The following is a 19,913-nucleotide window of genomic DNA, read 5'->3' as shown; positions in this document are numbered from 1 at the left end:
AGGGTAATGTGAGTGCGGGCCAGCGGGGAACAGGGGAGGGGGGGCTTTCATGCTTCAGCACGGTACGGAACAACTGGCCCTAGTGTGCCTAGTGTGAGTGCGCCCTTAGTACAGCATGGTATCAATCAATGATCCTGCATGCTAATGAAAGGTTGTCTTAATTTGCATACCATGGTTTTGCATTGATGTAAAAACTGACAGTCGGTACAATTACTTGATATTAGAGAAATTCAATTTACAGTGTTAGCCTGAATAAAACCAGACTTTTAAAATACATGCTGGTCCTACTGAAATCGTACTTAATCGAATTTGTCAAAGCCGGACAAACAAACCCAGATACTGCGATTGGGAGACGAATTCCTGTACACTGCATGAATACAGTTAATCCGACCTAAACTAGTGTAGGCGCTCTGCGTGTGCTCCACAGTTTCCGTCACAGGCTTTGACCTGGAAGTCAAATAGCATTAAATACGTAACAAAAGAAGAAGCCGACAACAACACTGCAAAGTCTACATCCAGAGCCGTGCCTTTGTGGACGGACAAAACGTGCAGAGCTGTAAACTTGTCCACAATGGTACCAGTTTGCTGCTAGCTAACCGTAGCTAACTTTGTCGACTGTTTGGTCTGTGATGTCCAATACTAGCAAGCTGAAAGAAGGCACATCAGCAACTATTGGAGCGGAGTCGGACATACTTCGGTCAATAAATCGGACAGCAGTGCAATTAAATGCTATGGTGCATGTAAATGTACTGAGTGACACAAAACCTGATATTTGAAAATGTTTTTATCTGAATATTTAGTTTCTTTGACACGAGCAGTGGATGACGTAATAGGTCATCTTCAATTATATAACCAATGAGTGCACCAATGATAACGATCATCATCTACTTGCATGATTGCAACTATGTTAAATTTTAACTTGCACACTTAGACGAAAATGGCTGCATATGTGACTATTTCGGTGGCAGTCTGGAGCCCTGGCTTGTGTTGAATCACTGCACAGCGACTACAGCAACAGCATGCTAGAGCAGAAGGGAGTCAAGGGGCTTCTGTGGAGCTTTTCAGGCCTTCTGTAGATTCTTTCTCCACTGACAGAGACCATGTAGCAAATGGCTACTACAGGATCCCAGCAGTAAGTGTAAAACATGATACTGGGACTATCGTAATGAGCTGTTGCTCAAGAACTCGTCTGGATTTAGACTGTGGGGTTGAGGCCTGTCACTGGCCACCTATCTTAGCTGGTAACACACTTTCTTTGTAATATTGTTTTCAAAATCCCTGTCGCTATGGTAAACTAGTCTCACATAGTCAGACCTATCTCCACACTTTGTTTTAGGGCTGTGCGTAAACATAACCCTCTGAGTTAGCAACCTAAAACATCTTGTAATGTTTATGTGGTGTTTTCTTTTGCAGGGATTTATCCATTTTAATATCAGCACCTGCCCCTTCACCAAAGCACATTCCCTCCAGACAATATTTTGCAAGAGCATTGTCGCTGCATCCTGGGCTTAGCGCCGGCGCCGAAATCACTTTTAATTGGTTTTAAGAAATACAAACAATCCAGAGAGTTTTTATTGCCCAAGTGTGGAATTATGATGGGTTCAGCCAGACCCTTCTCCGGTGCTGGCACAGCGCGGGATAGGTTTGGCTGCGAGAGACAACTCACACTAGTCAGAGAAGTGTGATGGTAAACCCTGTTTACACAGGACACGTTTCAGCTGCAATTTTCACTCATCAGTCAAACAGAACAGATACACTTTTCTTTTACCCACTGCAATGGAGCTAGCTGCAATTCAAAGCTTGTTTGGGGCCTTAAATCAATGCTGTCTCCTCTAAGTGTAATACATGATAACACGTTGGGCTGTGAGCAATGTCAAGAGTGCACAGCAGTACGTCACTGAACCAATTCAGTGTACACACCGACAGAGGACTGCAGCTACTGCTGTTGTGCTGCTTTCGCTACATGGCCGGTATAGACACAGTGAAGGCGTAACGAGTTGGGGAAACATTTTAAAGTGTGTGCGTTATGTCACAGTGGAGCCGTATATTTCTGTGGGCTCTTTGTCCTCGCATGATTGGCCAGAGAACAGGAACAAACTCATCTGAGCATTTAACAGGCTGGCCCTGTGGTAAGCGCAGACAAGAGGGGCCGTGTCTGCCAAGCCTAATAGCAGGTCAGAGTTCACACAGTTGCACACACACACACACACGCGGTTTGACACAAATGTAGCACTGTGGAAAAACCAAAGCTCAGTGACAACACAGCAGACACAGACCTCTTTCTCCAGCCTCATTATCATCAGAGATAAGCATCACACCTACAAAGATGCAAATGGAGCAAAGAGAGAAACATGATAGGAGGTCATGAAGCGGCACAAGTATTTAGTGTATTTGGCACTTAGAAAGACACGTGGTTATATTACCCCTCTGCTGTGGGTTGGGACTAATTTGAGCTTCAATGGGTACTTTGTTTAGTGACCAGAGAGGTAAACACATGCACAAATACATCAGCAGAAACCCCCAACCCCAGTTTAACCATTACAACACACCCAGCATTTATTTTGGGAGTGATGCTCTGGAACAAGCGCTGTGGCTTTCAGTCTCCCACTCATTCATTCCCACTTTCCCCTCAGAGGGATCTGGTGGATTTATAATGGAGGAGAACGTCTGAGAACAAGAGAGTGGCGATTTCCCTCCTGTGTGCCAACTTGGCTCTGTTCGCCCCCGAGGACAGCCAGCTGGTCCCACATCACACGGGTGCACGCATCATTGACAGGCTCAGACTGAAAGGAAACACCATCGTGCTCACACGTACGACGGCTTACAACACAAAGAGACTCCACCCTAAGAACGACCAACTAGTCACAAATCACCGAGGCGCTTACTGAACGGAAAGTCTTCCCCTGTTATTCGCATACACACACAATGAGGACATACAGTCAAGCTGGCAAACGAGTGTCATTTCACAGCATTAGCTTTGTCTCATGGTCTGTCATTGCTTCCAGACCTCTGTGACGGATCGTGATGGATAAAATGAGTGTTTAGATGTTTCTTTAATGACAAACAGACTGTTGAGTTTTCTGTTTGTGCTCGTCTGTGTTTGTTTGTCTCACTGTAGTAGCTATGATATGAGTCTGATGTTAAGAGAGAAAGCCATGGCAGTAAAGAACATCAAAGTCATCATCGAGTCAAAACAAGAACAAACAGTACAGCAATAAAACGGCACACACATGTACCCATGTGCACAATACGCTTACACAGCGAGTGTTTTCCTCGCAAAACTCATCAGGGATTCCTGTGTGATGTCATACTGTGGAGCCAAAGAGAGAGGGGGCATAAATATTTAAAGGAAGGACGGAGGAATATATCTTTTTTTCCCTCACTGATTCATGTGTTTGTTCCAGCTACTTCAAGATGTTTCACAAGAGAGCAGCATATTTATGTTTGACATTCCTCGATTCAAAGAAGCAGAGCAAAAAGAGAACACAGGAAAACGAATGAAAAGGGCACAAACTGAGAGGCTACAGTGGAAACAACAAGCAGCTTGTTGAAAGAAGCACTGAGGGAGGACGAAACAGACGATACAGCGTGTCTGACTGATAACTGCAGCACTGAATAATCCATGAGATAATGCCAGCAGACACACGTGCAGAGACAGCTCATTTCATAATATTCAGACGATTTGTCTTTAGATTAGCCTTTGGCCCATAAACAGCCCATAAAGATAGGAAGCTGGCAGTAAGGTGTCTCAGTGCATTCTACGAAGATCATGTCGTATATGTTTGTGTCTGTTACCTAGGTATGGTATACAAGAGACCATGCTCTGGCTGCTGATGAAGTCTCTCAGACGTTTATAGTTGTCCTCTTTGGACATCAGGTAGTCGAGCCGATCAAACGTTGCCTTGTCCTTTCGACTCAGTAACTGTGAGGTGGAGAGGGAAAGGAAAAGGGAGAATCAGAACAAGAGTGCTATAATGGGATAGCAACACATACCAGTACAATGACATAATCCAAGTCGCCTTCACTCAGCTCTACTCGCAAATAAGTGAAATCTGATATACACTAAAGAGTTATAACAACAGCAACAGGAAGAAGACAGAATGAGAGATGGAGCGTAGAAACGTATGGTGAGATTCGACTGATGTGGTGTTAACCGTGAGAGCTGTCTGTTGGTGAATTGGCTGTTGAGTGACAAACTATAACTTGTGAAGTCTTCCTCTAAAGCTGGACATACACTGTACGATTGAGTCAAGTAATTCCAACCCCCACTGTACGCTCAGGATGTATATGCTCACACTGTGCAGTCCAATCACCAAGCTACGACCTGTGCTCGCACTGTATGTGTGAAATAGAGAACGAAACAGCCCGCAGGCACCTGCTGACCATTCTGGCTACTAACAACCGTCAGTAAAGACTTGTTTGAGAACTCCAAGGCAGTTAGAAGTTTGTTTGTTAGTGGAGCTCTGTGCTGTTACACCACTACCGTTCACAATGCATTACTGCCAATGTTCATATCAGCCGTGGTAAGAGGAGGAGGAAACATTAAAAAGACACGTATGCTGTTGCCATGTTGCAGAGGCGCAGTGAGAAAAAAAGGCAATTTGAGAGCGTGACGACGGCGTATCAAGATTTCTGACCGAATGTCCGATGGGTTAGTGGGAAGCAGCGGAGACATGATCGGTCCTCACTAACTCCTGTACACTGTACAGCAAACAACGGCCGACAAAGCTGAAATTGGGTCCAACTCTAAAATAAGTGGTGCGGCTCTAAAATTGGTGAAGGCGGACCCAAACTGCACAGTGTGTGTCCAGCTATATATATATATATATATATATATATATATATATATATATATATATATATATATATATGTATATATATACACACACAAAATTTATAGTCACCTTATGACAAAACTAGAAACAGAAACTGCCAATTTAAAAGGGCATGTTGCTATAGTCAGTCCTTCAACTATTCAAGACTGTTGAAATAATGAACATTTTTTGATTTGTTGCCTGTTTGTAAAGTAAGTAAAATACATGTTAAAATTCAGCTGTGATTTGCAGTTGTCAATTATAGAATGAAGTGCAGTTGTGTCGTACAAAATAAAGCCATTACTCTCTCGCTGGCTGCTTGTTTTAATGAACAGGCCACAGCGCCAGACGCTTTAGAGACAGACTGCACGCGTGTGTGTCTTATTATCCATTTGTGAGATATGAATCGTACTCCTGCAAGAGGGCTGCACTGCAGAGTAGTTAGGCTGTGGACCAAAGCAGCAGCAAAGGCAAAGCATCAGACTGATGTGCTGACATAGGAACTTTACAGGTTGTGACAATGGCAGAAAGTACTAGTCTAATCTAGTGTGTGTGTGTGTGTGTGTGTGTGTGTGTGTGTGTGTGTGTGTGCATGCGTCTGTGCCCTTCTGTCTTCTAAGAAGCAGGTGAGCTACGTCCCAGCCAGCAACAGCGTTTGCTGACTGGCTAAAAAAAAATCTCCTGTGGTTTTGTGGAGCCGGGTTTAAGAAATTTCCACCATTACATCAGAGCATCATCATGCCATTATGTAAGCTCTACATCTTCACACTGAAACAGATCGGTAATCCCTCGCACGTTTTTAAAATGGATACTGACACGTAATTTCCTACATAAAAAGGTCCACAAATAAATAATGTGTTCAAAATGTTTCCACTCTAAATCTGCTGAAATCAGTGGAAAGATGCTGCACATGTCACGAAAGGACGTACTGACAGCATCAAGACATGACAGAGTAGGACACTGACATCTCTCTGGAAACCTTAATGTTTGTTAAATTGTCATTTTATCTCATGAGGGTGAATTTAAAAAGGACAGTTCACCTGTAGTGCTTTTTATCAGTTTAGACTGTTTTGGTGTGACTTACAGAGTGTTGCAGTAGAGATGTCTGCCTTCTCTCCAATATAATGGCACAAGATAGGACTCGGCTTGTGGTGCTTAAAAACTCAACAGCAATGTCTCTTTCCAGAAATCATGATCTGGTTACTCAAGATAATCCACAGACCTTGTAGCGAGCAGTTTCATGTAGGAACTTTCTATTTCTATTTCCTTTCTTTCGAACTACACCTGCCAATCATACCACCTAGCAGAAGGAAGCGTGCATCTACTCATAGATGAGACGTCCACGCTCGTGACAGCGTGAGATGCAAACATTTATGGCATCCTCCTCGGCTGAGCTGTAGCGTTAGCTAGCGGTGCTAAGTGAGCTAGCAGTAGATGCACGCTTTCTTCTGCACAGTTTTGTCAGGTGTAGTTTGGTAGAAAGAAAATAGTTCCTACATGAAACTGCACTGATGTTGAGTTTTCCAAATGTATTTTTTGGAGCTTTAGCAGAGTACCATCTAGTTCTATTATATTCTAGAGAAGACTCATCTCTACGGCTGCAACTCACACCAAGACAATCTAGACAAATACACAGCACTACAGGTAAGACGAAAAACATGTATTTCTGATTTTGAGGTGTACTGTTGCTTCAAAGTTTTCTGAATGATCTCAACAGGCCTCTTCGTTTATTTTTTTACCCTGAACTCTCTCATTCATCATGTCATGTCACTTGTGTGCTAGTTTTTATTAGCCTTTGTTTATACGCCCAGTGTTTTGGTACACATCTGCATGACATCCCAGTTTATTGACAGCACTCTACCAATAAACGGGACGTGCCTCCCAAAGTAAATATAGATAAATATAATAAATATACTCACCGCCCATGTTTTGGTAAGCCTGAAGATGGGGGCACTTTGTAACGCTGACACCACAGCCATGACCGCATGGAGGTTGTTCATGTCGCACAGTTTCTATGAAGAGTAGAAGTACATACATTGAGTTGGGTTTGCAATGCAAACATACAGAAGAAGAGGATGTCAATGTCGTGCTGCGCGTGGGTGTGTGTACCTTGGCAGTGCGAATGTACAGACTCAGCACTTCAGCTCTGATCTTCAACGTCTGTGCATGGAGGATCTCTCGTACCACCCAGAAACTCGTCTAGGAAAAAAAACGCAGGGATTACGGCACCGAGCAACTCTGACAAACTCACCAAAAACAGACCCAGGATGTTGTAAAACTGATGACACAGAAAACTTTATCTCTCATGTGTTACATTCGCCAAAGCACAATGAGGATTTCAGGTGTGCACAGAAACAGGGTGTTCTGCCTTGTTAAACCTCTAGTCTTTGAGTCCAGAGCCAAGACCTGCAGACAGTCATGACAACTCTGAGCCCAAACCAGTACAAAGCAGAGCAGGAGAGCACGGGGCAGACTGTTAACCAGAATGCTCCATTAGAGCCAACTAGAAATTAGCTCTTGAGGAAAAACAAGAGCTTCAAGAGGAAAATCCATCTGATTCCAACTGATTACACAACAGATACACACCATAACTCCTGATATGTCAACCGAGAAAGAAGGACGATTGTGTGTGTGTGTTTGTGTGTGTGTGTTCAGAGAGCTTGGCCAGAACGAGAGTGATGTCGGAAATCTGTCTCTTTGGGGAGAATGCTGGTAAGCCAAAGTTCTGATTACACATCACGCACACGCACACGCACACACACACACACACACACACACACAGACGAGTCAGTGAATCAATCAGTGTTAAAGCTCTGGGGAGGGAGGGAATGGAAAGAGGAAAAGGAGAAGAGTGAGGGAAGAGAGGAGGTAATGGGAGGGGAAGTTAGCTTCAACGCTGCGGGGCTCTGTGGGCTTTCAAAGCCCACAGCTGTCTGCACATTATGTTCTGATAAGACCGTCCAGGCAGACTGACCATCTCTACTTTTTCTTCTTTTATCTCTTTCTGGATTATTTTCCCGCTTTGCTCCTCCACGCCCATTCTTCTCTCCTTTTAGACTTAAGCATTTGCCAGACGTCTAGGCGTGCCTCTTGTGTGTGTGTGTCTATAAATTAGGTGTATGTCTGTGTCTGCTTGGCGGCGCTTTTCTACATTCTTGATGTGCACAAATTGAAACTTACAGCTGGCTTTGCCTACTTTTTCCTAGAAACAGCTCCAAAACTTGTTTTTGTTTCTGGGAAGAGGTGATGAGCTGAGGAGTGAAGAGATAAATTCATCCAACTACTCTCTCCGCCTGCCTGTCTTATCTTATAAACACACGATACACACACACTCAATCTATGCAGGTACTATATCTCCAGGAAACAGAGCCATATGGGTTTCATTTTCACCAGTTCATGAGGAGAAGCCTGTAAACAAGATGAAGGAGTGAGGTAAATGGAGAGATGATGCATAGACGTTGGACTCTGACCGGTGTTCATTTTAGCAATTAAAATTTTTAATTCGTTGACGTCTTCTTATTTAATAACTAAATTGTTACGAAAGCGTAAATGGAAAAAATATTCACAACAAAAATGATGGTGAACTTTCTTTTCATTGTGCCCTGAAGAGTAAAGACAAGAAGAAAAAGATGGCTCCTTTCGGGCAGACAAGATTCAAGATTCAATACTTTATTGCCATACAACAAGTCGTCAGGGATTTGCTACAGTGCGCTCTACATGGAAGGACAAACCACTAGCCAGTCACAGCAAACAAACAACATACAAAGACAGCAGGAACAGACAAGGTCACATGTCCTGAGAACAGGTCATACCACTCATATGAAGAGCCTGGATGTTAGTCCAGGGGGCTAAAGTGGCTTGTGCATATTCAAGTGCATTTCTAGTAAAGTGCAATATGTATATATGTAAAAAGTATAAAAGTGTATACTATACTATATAAAAGAATAAAAATAAATAAAAGTTCTTCAAGCTATTCAAATCCTGTGGAGGGGTTATCTAATTTCATAAGGTACTGCTGCAGAGTCGTAGAGCCGTTAAGGAACTTAATGACATTACTGTTCAAAAAGCAGGAGGTCTTAGCTGTAATGGCCCTCAGCCTTCTACCTGATGGAAGTACATTTAGGAGTGGGTTGGCAGGGTGGGTTTCTTCCAGGAGGATTTTCATGCCCTTGCGTTGGATACAGGCCTCATAGATATCTGAGATGGGGGTAGAGTGCAGCCTATAATCTTCTCTGCAGGACAGCCTTAGTAAGATCACAGAAATCATCTCAAGCATTGGTTGCTTCGGTAATTAGTTTGCCTTGCAATATTACATTAAACACCCTCTGCCTCTAAAGGAATATTTATGATTCCTTACAACTCATAAACAGACACTTAAGTCATTCAGCAAAGATTTAACATAATTTGGTCTTCATTTTAGCCCCATGTAAAGCCAATAAACGTGATGTTTTCCAGATAATGCTCGTCTGCCTTAAAGGGATACTTTGACGATTTTCAATCAGCTTTGTATCATTAAAATGTGGTAATGTGTGTAAATCAATGGTGGTAAACTTCTCTCTGTCCTCCCAGCACCAAGATCTCCCTTCTCATTTGCCAGCAAATGTCCACTGGATGACATGAAACAGTGGATTTCCCCTGCCTCTGGGGCTGGTGCTCAAACTACAGATTGCACTTCCTCACTTTTGTATGCCTACCATGACAACCACCATGGTCACAAGGAGTAAAGAAGCTGATGAAGAGAGAGCCGCCGCTCGCTCTGTCAAACGTAGACCAAACTCAAATCAAACTGTGAAACTAGGCAGTGCTGATCAAATATAAGCCAGGACTCTGTTACTGCATTGCCTATTTCTCACCGAAAATATTTTCAGAGACATATTTCAGCTTACTGTTTATTACCAGCCAGCCGCCATATTGTTTTTGGTTGGGCAACTTGCACTACGTCACCCACCAGTGGGAGTGTTTGGCTGTACACATGCCACGTTCTTTTGCGCCCTCAAATTAATTGTTTTTAATGTAGACATGTGGCAGGCATGCTCAAATGCCAGAGCAACGCCATCGTGGTGCAAACATGTTCCAGAGCGCTTATCTCAGTGTGCAACAGAGTTCAACTTTTGGAACGCAGCAGTGCGCATCGCATGTTATGTGACGAGGACCAACCAATCACAGATGACAGACATCTTTCTCTTCTTCTGTAAATATCAGTCTGTGATAAAGAGCCAGAGCTTTCCATCTGTCCCACGGACAAAGGGGCTACACATAAACGGCGCCTGAAAGAAGATCAGCTCTGCACTGATAACCTCAGACCAACCTGCTGCTGCACTCTCGAAAGCTGGTGTAGAAAATGGGCATGAGTAGCACCCGGAGCTCAACCTTGCGTTTTCCAGGTGGTTAAAAATGCGTCATGTGTACAGCCCGTTTATTTGTCCTGTGCGGTGCAGTGCACTCTGGTGGTTGTAGTTTTCTACCTCTTGAGCGAAAGCAAACGCCACAGCCTGTTTCTTCTGTTTTCTCTGGTCATATAGCACCAGTTTCAAATGTATCTGCGTCTCTCTCCTGCATGGTCAGCCCAGTTTTATGAAAAGATCTTCTTTCCAGCAGAGAAATACTTCTTCAAGTTAACACATTTTTATAACGGCTGATTTATGGAATCCAAGTTCTACTGAGAGAAAAACATGATGCCGGATTTGGCAGAAGACTTCAGTAATATCAGTAATATAAAGCTGTGGTAAAATAAAAAACTGCAGGGAATCATTTTTATGTGAAATGAAAGAAATACAGTCAGTCACACATTCTCAGACTAGATGATTAAACAAGGTACGCTCACTTCTCATTGGAATTTTTACAGCCAGGAGGAATATCCCTCAGCAAAATCCCTTACACCATCATCAAAGCGTCTGAGAAAAGTATGACTAAAACACTGACTAAAATTAGACTAAAATAAAACGGACTAAATCTTGACTAGAACACAACAAAAAAGCTAAAATGTGACTTTAAACGTGCTCCATCTTTAAGTGAGCGATTAAACCAAATGTTTAATTCTCATCAACATTAACACTGACCCTGACTTCCTCTGACTTCCACTTTAATTTGCATCTCTTGCCTTGAGACAGTGACCTCATGTGAAGCAGCAGCTCAAACATCGTCACATCTTCCGTCACATCTTTCTTCCACCATAAGTTTACAGTAGACAGGAGTTTCCACTGACTGTAAAATGTGATTCCAATCTGGGAGCAAAACATGCTGCAGCCTCACATTTAGTTCCCTCAGTGGTCTAACTTAATATGTGAGATCAATCTGGACAAAGCGTGTCCGTCCAAATCTCTGTACCACTGGGGCTCATTACGGAGTCTGTGTCCTCGACAGCCTTGGCATCCAACACTGCACAGCGGTGAGATCACTCAGGATGGCAGCGCTCTACGTAGGTGCATCCACAACAGTGTGTATGTGTGACTGAGCAGAAGTTTTTGGGATACGGGGGCTTTTCTTGTCTTCACAGATCTCTTGTTATGCTCTGAAGCAAAGATCGTGTCTTTGGGGTTGTGTTTATGAGCATATCAAGGCCTCCAGATGGAGCTGCAAGGCCCCAGTGCTTCAATAATCATAAATAAGCGGAAACAGACAGATCCAGCCACGACGCTCATAGCTGGGGATCAATCCATTTAATGGCCTGAAGGGAGGAAGGGATGGGATGGAGATGAAGATCTGGACAAAGATGGGGACTACAGCTGACTGACAGCCTCGAGGTGATCTGATCTCTAATGTGCTGACGTGTGTTCAATGGAAGAAATTGAGTTTACAGACATGTGTGGAGAAAAACCCACAAGCCATTGCAACAAACAATGAGCTGGAATAAGTTTGTAATGCTGCACTTTAGACATGCAGCTGATTTTAAAGATGCCAACATATTACGTCGGTACAACGGAGTACCTATTCACGTTAAATGAATTGGTGCCTAGTGCACCTAGGTGAGATCGCCAGGTTCAGACACAAGGTGGAAGCACCGCAGAGAGCCCCAAAGCTGAGAGGCTGCCCATGGAGCTCTGTGGGTGGCTTCCCAGCTTTGAGGCCCTTTGCAGATGAGACAACGATGGGCTCAGAGAGGAGGCAGAAACACAGGAAGTGCCCCGAAGCCTGGAAGCCAACCGCAGAGCTCCTTCGGTTTCCCACCAAGCCGAAGCTGTTGCTGCAGAGCTGATAGTTTTGGTCTCTCTGGTCTTTTTTCTTTTCAGTTTTATTTTGGAAATAAGTGTGATGAGAAAAGAACAGAGGAGTGTAACCACCTGTTGACTGCAGCTAGTTAGAGAATTACATTTTTATTATTAGGCTACATTAAGAGTAAAGTACTGTAAAAACGTACCTTTGTTTACTGATACCGAATTCCAGGAACCAGCACAGGTACCGGTATTGGTTCAAATGTTGATGCTAAACCTAATCTAATCATTGTGCACAGAATCAATATTATATCATATTTTGATGAAAGTTGTGATGCAGTGGTTAGCATTGTCGCCTCACAGCAAGAGGGTTCCTAGTTTGAAGCCAGGGTGGGGGGAGACCTGTCATGATAACAAATTTTGCTGGGCGATTAACTGAATCAGAAATTATTGCAATAAGCGATAATATTGCGTAATTTTGCTGTTTTTAGACCATTTTTAAAACTTATATAATGATAATAAAGGCATGTTGATGCAAGTACACCCTTTTAAAAGAGAAATAAACATTTATTTAACAAGAATATTTAGGAATGCAAAAAAAAAAGAAAATTTAAATATCCGGAATAACACGTAAAAATATCGAAATAAATAAATAAATACAAAAAATAGACTGTCAGTCTCCCACTCAGTTAAGTGCAGTTAAGGTGGTCATATTCGCTCTTTTTGTTGAGATGGTTTTAGAACAAACCCGGCACACCGGCTCGTCCAAATTACTGGGCTGCCCTCTGTCATTTGGTTTAAATCCAAAACACTCCCACACAGGGGCCGTGGCATTTCGTTTAGGAACAAGTTCCATGTCTTTCTCTTGCGCTCAACTCTCTGTTTTCTTCTCCGCCTCGTCTCCCCCTCACGAAGATCGCACTGTGTGTGTGTGTGTGTGTAGCCCATAGCCCCGCCTCCCCCTAAGAGACAAAGACACTCGATGACAAGAGCTTTCCCTCCATTCATTACGCTAATGAACCAACTCACCTGGCTGCCAGACAATGCACGGCAGTGAACGCTCTTGTCGTCCAGTCTCTTTGGTGGAGAGAGACGAGGAAAACAAACGCGTAAATATGGCAATTAATCCCTTTTAATTTACCGTGCAATTAACTGACTTATCGCATATCACGACAGGCCTAGGTGGGGGAGCCCTTCTGTGTGGAGTTTGCATGTTCTCCCTGTGTCAGCGTGGGTTTCCTCCAGGTGCTCCAGCTTCCTCCCACAGTCCAAAGACATGCAGGTTAATTGGTGACTCTGAATTGTCCGTAGGTGTGAATGTGATTGTGAATGTCTGTCTCTATGTGTCAGTCCTGCCCTGAATGAACTGCAAGTTTGTAATATATAACATTTTACCTAATGAATAAATAATATTCCTTGCACCCAGTGCTGCTATACAGACAAGATATTATGCTGATTTTTGCCCAAAAGCTTGCGGGCAGTTCTTCTGACTGTTTCTATTAAATTTACACCGATGTGATGTCCTGTGCAGATCCTCCCCTCTGGTGAGGTTATACTCTTTTCCCATTTGTTTATAATCACCACTAATTCTTCATAATGACTTCTGAATAAACATTTACTTTTTCACTACTGTATGTACATTGTTGATTTGTCTCTGCAATAAGGCAGATTAGCTTGCATTGATAATAATGGGTTCTGAATTATTTTCTCTTCGCCTCCTGCTAAATAGACTGGCCCGTTCTCTTCTGCTCCACTGGCTCCCAGAGCGCAGTGCCAACAAAACGTGGACTGAAGGAAGAGGAATGTGGCTTGGGCTCATGCTAAGGAGCTTTCTGGGACTCTTTGCCCTCCCAGTCCAAGCCCCATTATCCAAAAAGCTCATTTTCCTTGGCTCCCAGCGGCTGAAATGTGTGCAGCTAACATCTTGAATCAACGTTTGGGATCTGCTATACATGGAGAAGTTTCCACAGCAACACATTCTTGTTAGATCATCTCATATTTATGCTGGAGGGCAGTAAGTGGGTCTTAAAGGAGCCTGGCAGTAACACTGGAAGGGGATTAAAGGGCATGGCTGCCCCTTACATCATAACCCACAACTTCCTGTTGATGATTTCACGGGGGCACTGGGGGAGCAGGCCGTACATACTCCTGCATGTACTTGGAAATGTTCCTACACGTGCTGCACCAACATTCAGAAACGTATTAATAAACTTCACGGGTGCCAGAACCAAGGACCAGCTGGACAAAACAAACTACCTTCCATCAGACCTGTTCCACCTGGAGACTATTTATGCTGCAAAGGACTAGCAGGGAGAAGACGTGGAGATTATTAGGCGCTGCCATGACAAGCAGAGCTTCAAAAACAACCACCTCTGGGAAAGCCAGGGTGATGATTTAGCACTTGGAGGACAGAGGGAGAGGACAGGATGGAAAGAGGAGCGGTAATCTCTCCATAAATCTTTAAAATTGCATCAGGGACTGTTTTCTCTCTCCTTTTTTTGGGGGGGGGGGGGGGGGGGGGGCTGAGTCAGTACTGAATGTGACATAACTGTGAATGCATCTCACCTGGTTGAACCTGCGAGTGAAGGCCACAACATTTGGAGCAGAGCTGTGCTTCTCCTTCTTGTTCCAGCCGCAGCTTGACAGCTCCTGAAAACATACAAAACAATCCGGGAAACTGACTTTACTCACTGAGCCAAAGAATCTTTTTGTATATGCCAGCAATTTAACTGAATGTACTAAACAGTCAAGTCGGAGGTCACTCAGTGGGAAGTGGAGAGGAGGCAGAGAGCAGGATATGATAGGAGAGGAAAGCAGACGAGGGGGAAGAAAGAGAAAGAGGCTGAGGAAAAGATCCAGTCAAAGGGTCAAACGGATTAATAGAAGACTGTAAAAACAAAGAGGTGAAGCTATGCAGGAACACACTCTGCCTCAGTGTGATGCTTAGTACTCAATATTGATTCATTCTAATGTTCAACCAAGCTATGACTCCTGAATTCAATAATGCAACCTCAAAACAAATATTTCTCACTGTGGACATTTTGAGTTACCATAGCAGGAAAACCACAGCTGTAACTTACAACGTTAATAATAACACAGTCCCAATTAGTCATGCGCTGAAACACCCACACCTAAACATAAGAGAAGGCTTTCTGTGCAGGAGGCAGCTCATGCATGCCACGAACGCAGGGGTTATATGATACATATTACAGCCAGCTGCAGAGGCTGGTAATGGTGGTGATGGTAATGCAATGTATAAAGTACAAAATGCCACATTAAAAGAGAAGAAGACACAAACTTCAAGCCAATGTAAACAATGTAGATTTAAAAAATACGCTTTGTAAATGTTTTAGAGATAGTGTGTATTCACGAATGTTTGTTAGACCTTGAGGGAACAACTGTGGACAAACACAATGCATTTTGCTGAAGAATGGATGTTGGTTAGAATGTAAACAATGAAAACCATATAGTGAATGACTTGTTCTTACAGTTCAGATCTGTAAAATGTAAACAGTGACAGAAAATGTACATCACATCTGCCAAAGAGCAGTTTTGTTTGCCGACTGTCAGAAAGCTAACATGATTCAATTTACAATGACAAAAACAGAAGAGCTGCCAAACGACATTTAAACTTTGCCGATTTTCAACCAGCTTTGTATCCCAACAATAAGGGTAGATTGTGTGAATGAACTGCGGTAAGCTTCCCTCCCTCAGCACCTGCAAGTCTGAGGCCATGGTCCTCTGTCGGAAACCGGTGGTTTGCCCTCTCCGGGTTCGGGGAGAGTTACTGCCTCAAGCGAGTGAGTTCAAGTATCTCGGGGTCTTGTTCATGAGTGAGGGTAGAGTGGAGCGTGAGATGGATCGGCGGGTCGGTGTGACTTCTGTAGAGATGCGGGCGCTGCGCCGGTCCGTCGTGGTGAAGAGGGAGCTGAGCCAGAAGGCAAAGCTTTTGATTTACTGGTCCATCTACATCCCAACCCTCACCTATGGTCATGAGCTCTGGGTAGTGACCAAAAGAATGAGATCGCGGATACAAGCGGTGGAAATGAGTTTCCTCTGTAGGGTGTCTGGACTCAGCCTTAGAGATAGGGGGAGGAGTTCTATATCCGGAGGGAGCTCAGAGTAGAGCTGCTGTTCCTTCGCGTCAAAAGGGGTCAGTTGATGTGGTTCGGGCATCTGATCAGGATCCTCCTGGGTGCCTCCTGTTAGAGGTGTTCCGGGCATGTCCCAATGGTAGGAGGTCCTGGGGCAGACCCAGAACACGCTGGAGGGATTATATATCTCTTCTGGCCTGGGAACACCTTGGGATCCCTCAGGAGGAGCTGGAAAGTGTTGTCGGGGAGACGGATGTCTGGGGTGCTTTGCTTGGCCTGCTGTCCCCGCAACCCGGCCCCGGATAAGCGGATGAAAATTGATGAAAGCTTCCCTCCATCCTACCAGTGTCCAGATCTCCCTGCTTACCTCCAATCTTGATTTTTTGCTGGCTCTAGGGCTCGCTGGAACTACAGATTGTACCTCCATATTATTATGCGCCCGCCACCACGGACACGAAGAGCATAGAAGCAGATCGACCGAACTCAGACCAAACTGTGATCAAACGGTAAAACTAGACAGTGTTGATCAAACATAAACCAGGTTTCTGTTACTGTGCTGCCTATCTCTTGCCTAAAATGTCTTAAGACACTGCGCTGTTTAGCTGAATTACAAAAATTTATGAGTGGGAAATGGGTGCAGGTAGTTGTAGGTTTTCTCTGGTCACATAGCACCAATGTCAAAAGTATTTGTGTCTTTTGCTGCATATACAGCTCAGTTTTAAGAAAAGACCATCGCTCCAGCGGTGAAACACTTCTGGAGGAAGTCCTAATCAGAGTTTGCTTTCTTTACTTTATTTGCTAATTGAACTTACGGTGTATTTACTTTCTGTTGATCATCTAATCAATCATTTCTGCGCTTATATTAGTCACTAGTCATACAAAGCAGCCACAGCTGTGGAAGCAGCAGTGTTGATAGTAATTTCATTACTCTGTTTTTAAAACAGGCAGGGCAGCGATTTTGGAACCCAAACACTGAAAATTCCAACAACACACAAACAGCGATTTCTTTTTGAGTACCAGGCTGGACTCTGTTTGGCCTCAGCCGCTGTCCTCAGCGGTGAGGTAAAGACGGAGACCACACAGACACTGCGAGGGGAACCCAGACCCTCCTTTGGCCCCCGCGGGCTGTCCAGAGGCCAGGGACACTGACGTAACAGTAGGAAAAATGTTGTGCAAGCTCTCCTCTTAATCCCTGCCAGCCCGGCCGACTTGGGCTACAATATGAACAGCTGAATCAGGCTGCAGCTCTCCCACACAACACCCCCCTCTGAGACTGGCTGTCTGAAAGCAGCAACCTCGACCGAACTGCTCACAACTCCCTGACCTGGACCGCATCATGACGATGCCTTGCAAAGAGAAGTCGTGCTTATTCAAGGGTGAGTCTCGGAGTCGTTAGAGGCAGCCGGCGGGGGTAAAGAAGCAACATATCAAATACAGATGTTAAAAGCAGACATTCATGCGTGGGTGAGGTGATGCCTCAGGGCCTATGTTGCCTGAGTCAGGATGAGGATATGAGGGTAGGAAAAAGGAGTGCAGAGGAGATGAAGGGATACTGTTAGGACTATAAAAGACAACACTGTGGAAGAACCAACAGCATCCTCCCACAGGGTTTACAAGCCTGTGTGGAGCATGTTGTCCCTGTCACAGACAGGATGGAGCTAAATCAGAGAGTAGAAGACACGTGCACGTCTCACCAAATAGAGCTCATCGTTTATTTAACATCTGCCTTTTCTAAATAAGAGCTTCCCTTCTTCCTGCCATCGTGTCAATCATTCTCCTCTCCAGCTTCCACATAACGCTGGTGAAGACTCTTAAACAGAGATGTTCCATAGTTAGTGGGAGGTGGATGTGTTTGTGTGTCTCGCAGCTCGGACCACCACCTGACCACCCAGGTAGGCGGTGCACCCGAGAAGAGACACACAGACGGTTCTACACCTCCCTCACCCACCGAGACCACAACATTTCAACAACCTATACTGACCCTTCAATCCTGGACCACCGGGGCCCGTCTCCTAATCTAACCACCCATCCATCTGTCCATCACACTAAGCCTGAAAGCTTTAAGTTATTTAACGCTCTATTGTTCCTCAGCTGTTGTGTAATAACCAATGCCAGTGTCTCGTGTGTGTTTAAGCAGTAGGGAAGTGATCGGCAGCCTCTCCAGAAACAATTAAGATTTCATTTCCTTTTTCTTTTGCCTTCATAGTCTCATTTCACACTCAGGCAACATTTTAAAACTCTGACAACAGTTGAGTCTTTGGAGAAAGGTTTTGACGAGGCAGCTCTGGTAAGGAGAGGGTTTTAAATGCTGCAGTAAAAGAGTGCAGTAAAAAAAGCCTGCTCCGCCAAGCCACAGACAGCTCGTCATTTCCACATGCTGGTCTGGCATAGCAGCATTTTCATTAAAGAACAGTCCTACGGGGGCTGCTAGGAGCCAGCTGTATCTGCACTGTTTGCGTAGGTATAGCTAACATGAGGGCTGTCAAGGAAAATGACGTCAACTGTGGCTGGACATTTGAATCATCACAAGTTGCCAATCGTCAAATCACATCAACATATGGGATAAAAGAGCTTTCCTATGGATCCAACCAAAGATATTTAGGCCTAGTCCACATGGACATGGGTATTTTTGAAAATGGGTTTTCTCCTTTGTCAAAAAGAAAATCCAATCCACACAAGCACTGTTATACAAAAAATCTCCATCTAAATGAAAATGCAAAAACACTGTTGAAGCTCTGCCATGAGCATGCCATACCAACAGGTGGTAATATAACCATGATCCTAAAGCCACACAAAGAAGACGATAAAAGATGTTGGCCAATCAGAAGCCTGAAATAAAGCTATTAACGGAGGCCATTCTGATGTCTTTCTGAATATACTGGAAAAGTAGCTGTACATTTATGTGTGAACGTGTAAAAAGTCCTGTTACACAGGTTAGATACAGCACTGTTTTAGCTACCACCATCATTGCACGAAATGTCACCTCATTTGTGACGTCTCACAAATGAGACAACAACGGACTCTCTGCTCTTAAGGCCCTGACACACCAAGCCGACAGTCGGCCATCGACCAAAGTCAGGCCATCAGTGAGCATCTGTCGCCCTAGTTTTTGCGGCACTTTAGCATCGGCGGCTTTTCGGCCGATTGAGCATGTTGAATTGGCGGCGGAGCTTGTCAGTGAGAGAGATCACTCTGATTGGCTGTTCAGGCTTTATTCCCACGCCCCTGTAGCGAGTAAATCTGCCTGTAGTGAAACCGGGGCTAACCGGTGCTTCCTCCGCAGGCTCCACTTCACTCAGCTGCCCCACAGACCCGCTGCTTCTTCACACTTTAACCTGAATAACAAACCGGAGCTAGCTGGGAGCGGCTAGCAGAGCGTTAGCCGCAGCATGACCGGAGGGAAGCACAGCCAGTTAGCCTCCGCTAGCCTCTCAGCTAGCTCTGGCTTTCCGTTTGGATCCAACCGGAGCACCGAGTCCTGGTTTGTTATTCAGGTTAAAGTGGGAAGAAGCAGCGGGTTTATCGGGCAGCTGAGTGAAGTGGAGCCTGCGGAGGAAACACCGGGACCATCTGGATGTAATAGTCCGTGGAGTTGCTGCGGTGCTCGGCTGCACAGATAGGAAACCCCTCAGCTGACAGGATGTACCACTCTCTCACTCTGCTCTCTCTCACGCAGGCGCAGAACGTACGTGCTACTTGGTCGTCGGATGTAGTCCGTGTAATGTGTTCAAATGCAACTGACACAGGGCAACGTGAGGCGACGTAGACGACGCAACAGTTGGCTTTCGTCGTCGCTAGTTCTTTGATGTCGGTTTGGTGTGTCCGCACCTTTACAAGCCAAAAGCTGTTCTCCC

At 44.6% G+C, this 19,913-nt stretch overlaps 1 protein-coding gene across 8 annotated transcripts in view; it reads right to left on the bottom strand.

Annotated features, from left to right (window-relative positions):
• The window catches only part of ralgps2 (Ral GEF with PH domain and SH3 binding motif 2), a 104,766-nt gene that overhangs the window by 39,015 nt on the left and 45,838 nt on the right, over positions 1-19,913 (bottom strand). For all 8 annotated transcript variants that reach the window (XM_078168458.1, XM_078168463.1, XM_078168461.1 and 5 more), the window contains 4 exons: positions 14,531-14,614; positions 6,924-7,013; positions 6,734-6,826; positions 3,796-3,922 (listed from right to left, as the gene is read on the bottom strand). In XM_078168458.1, the coding sequence (XP_078024584.1) occupies positions 3,796-3,922; positions 6,734-6,826; positions 6,924-7,013; positions 14,531-14,614 (394 nt within the window). The remainder of the gene's footprint in view (positions 1-3,795; positions 3,923-6,733; positions 6,827-6,923; positions 7,014-14,530; positions 14,615-19,913) is intronic.

Source organism: Epinephelus lanceolatus, chromosome 6 (assembly GCF_041903045.1).
Source record: "Epinephelus lanceolatus isolate andai-2023 chromosome 6, ASM4190304v1, whole genome shotgun sequence".
Taxonomy (NCBI): Eukaryota; Metazoa; Chordata; class Actinopteri; order Perciformes; family Serranidae; genus Epinephelus; species Epinephelus lanceolatus.
The sequence above is the reverse complement of the archived record's forward strand: the minus strand, read 5'-3'. Positions and strand labels throughout refer to the sequence as shown.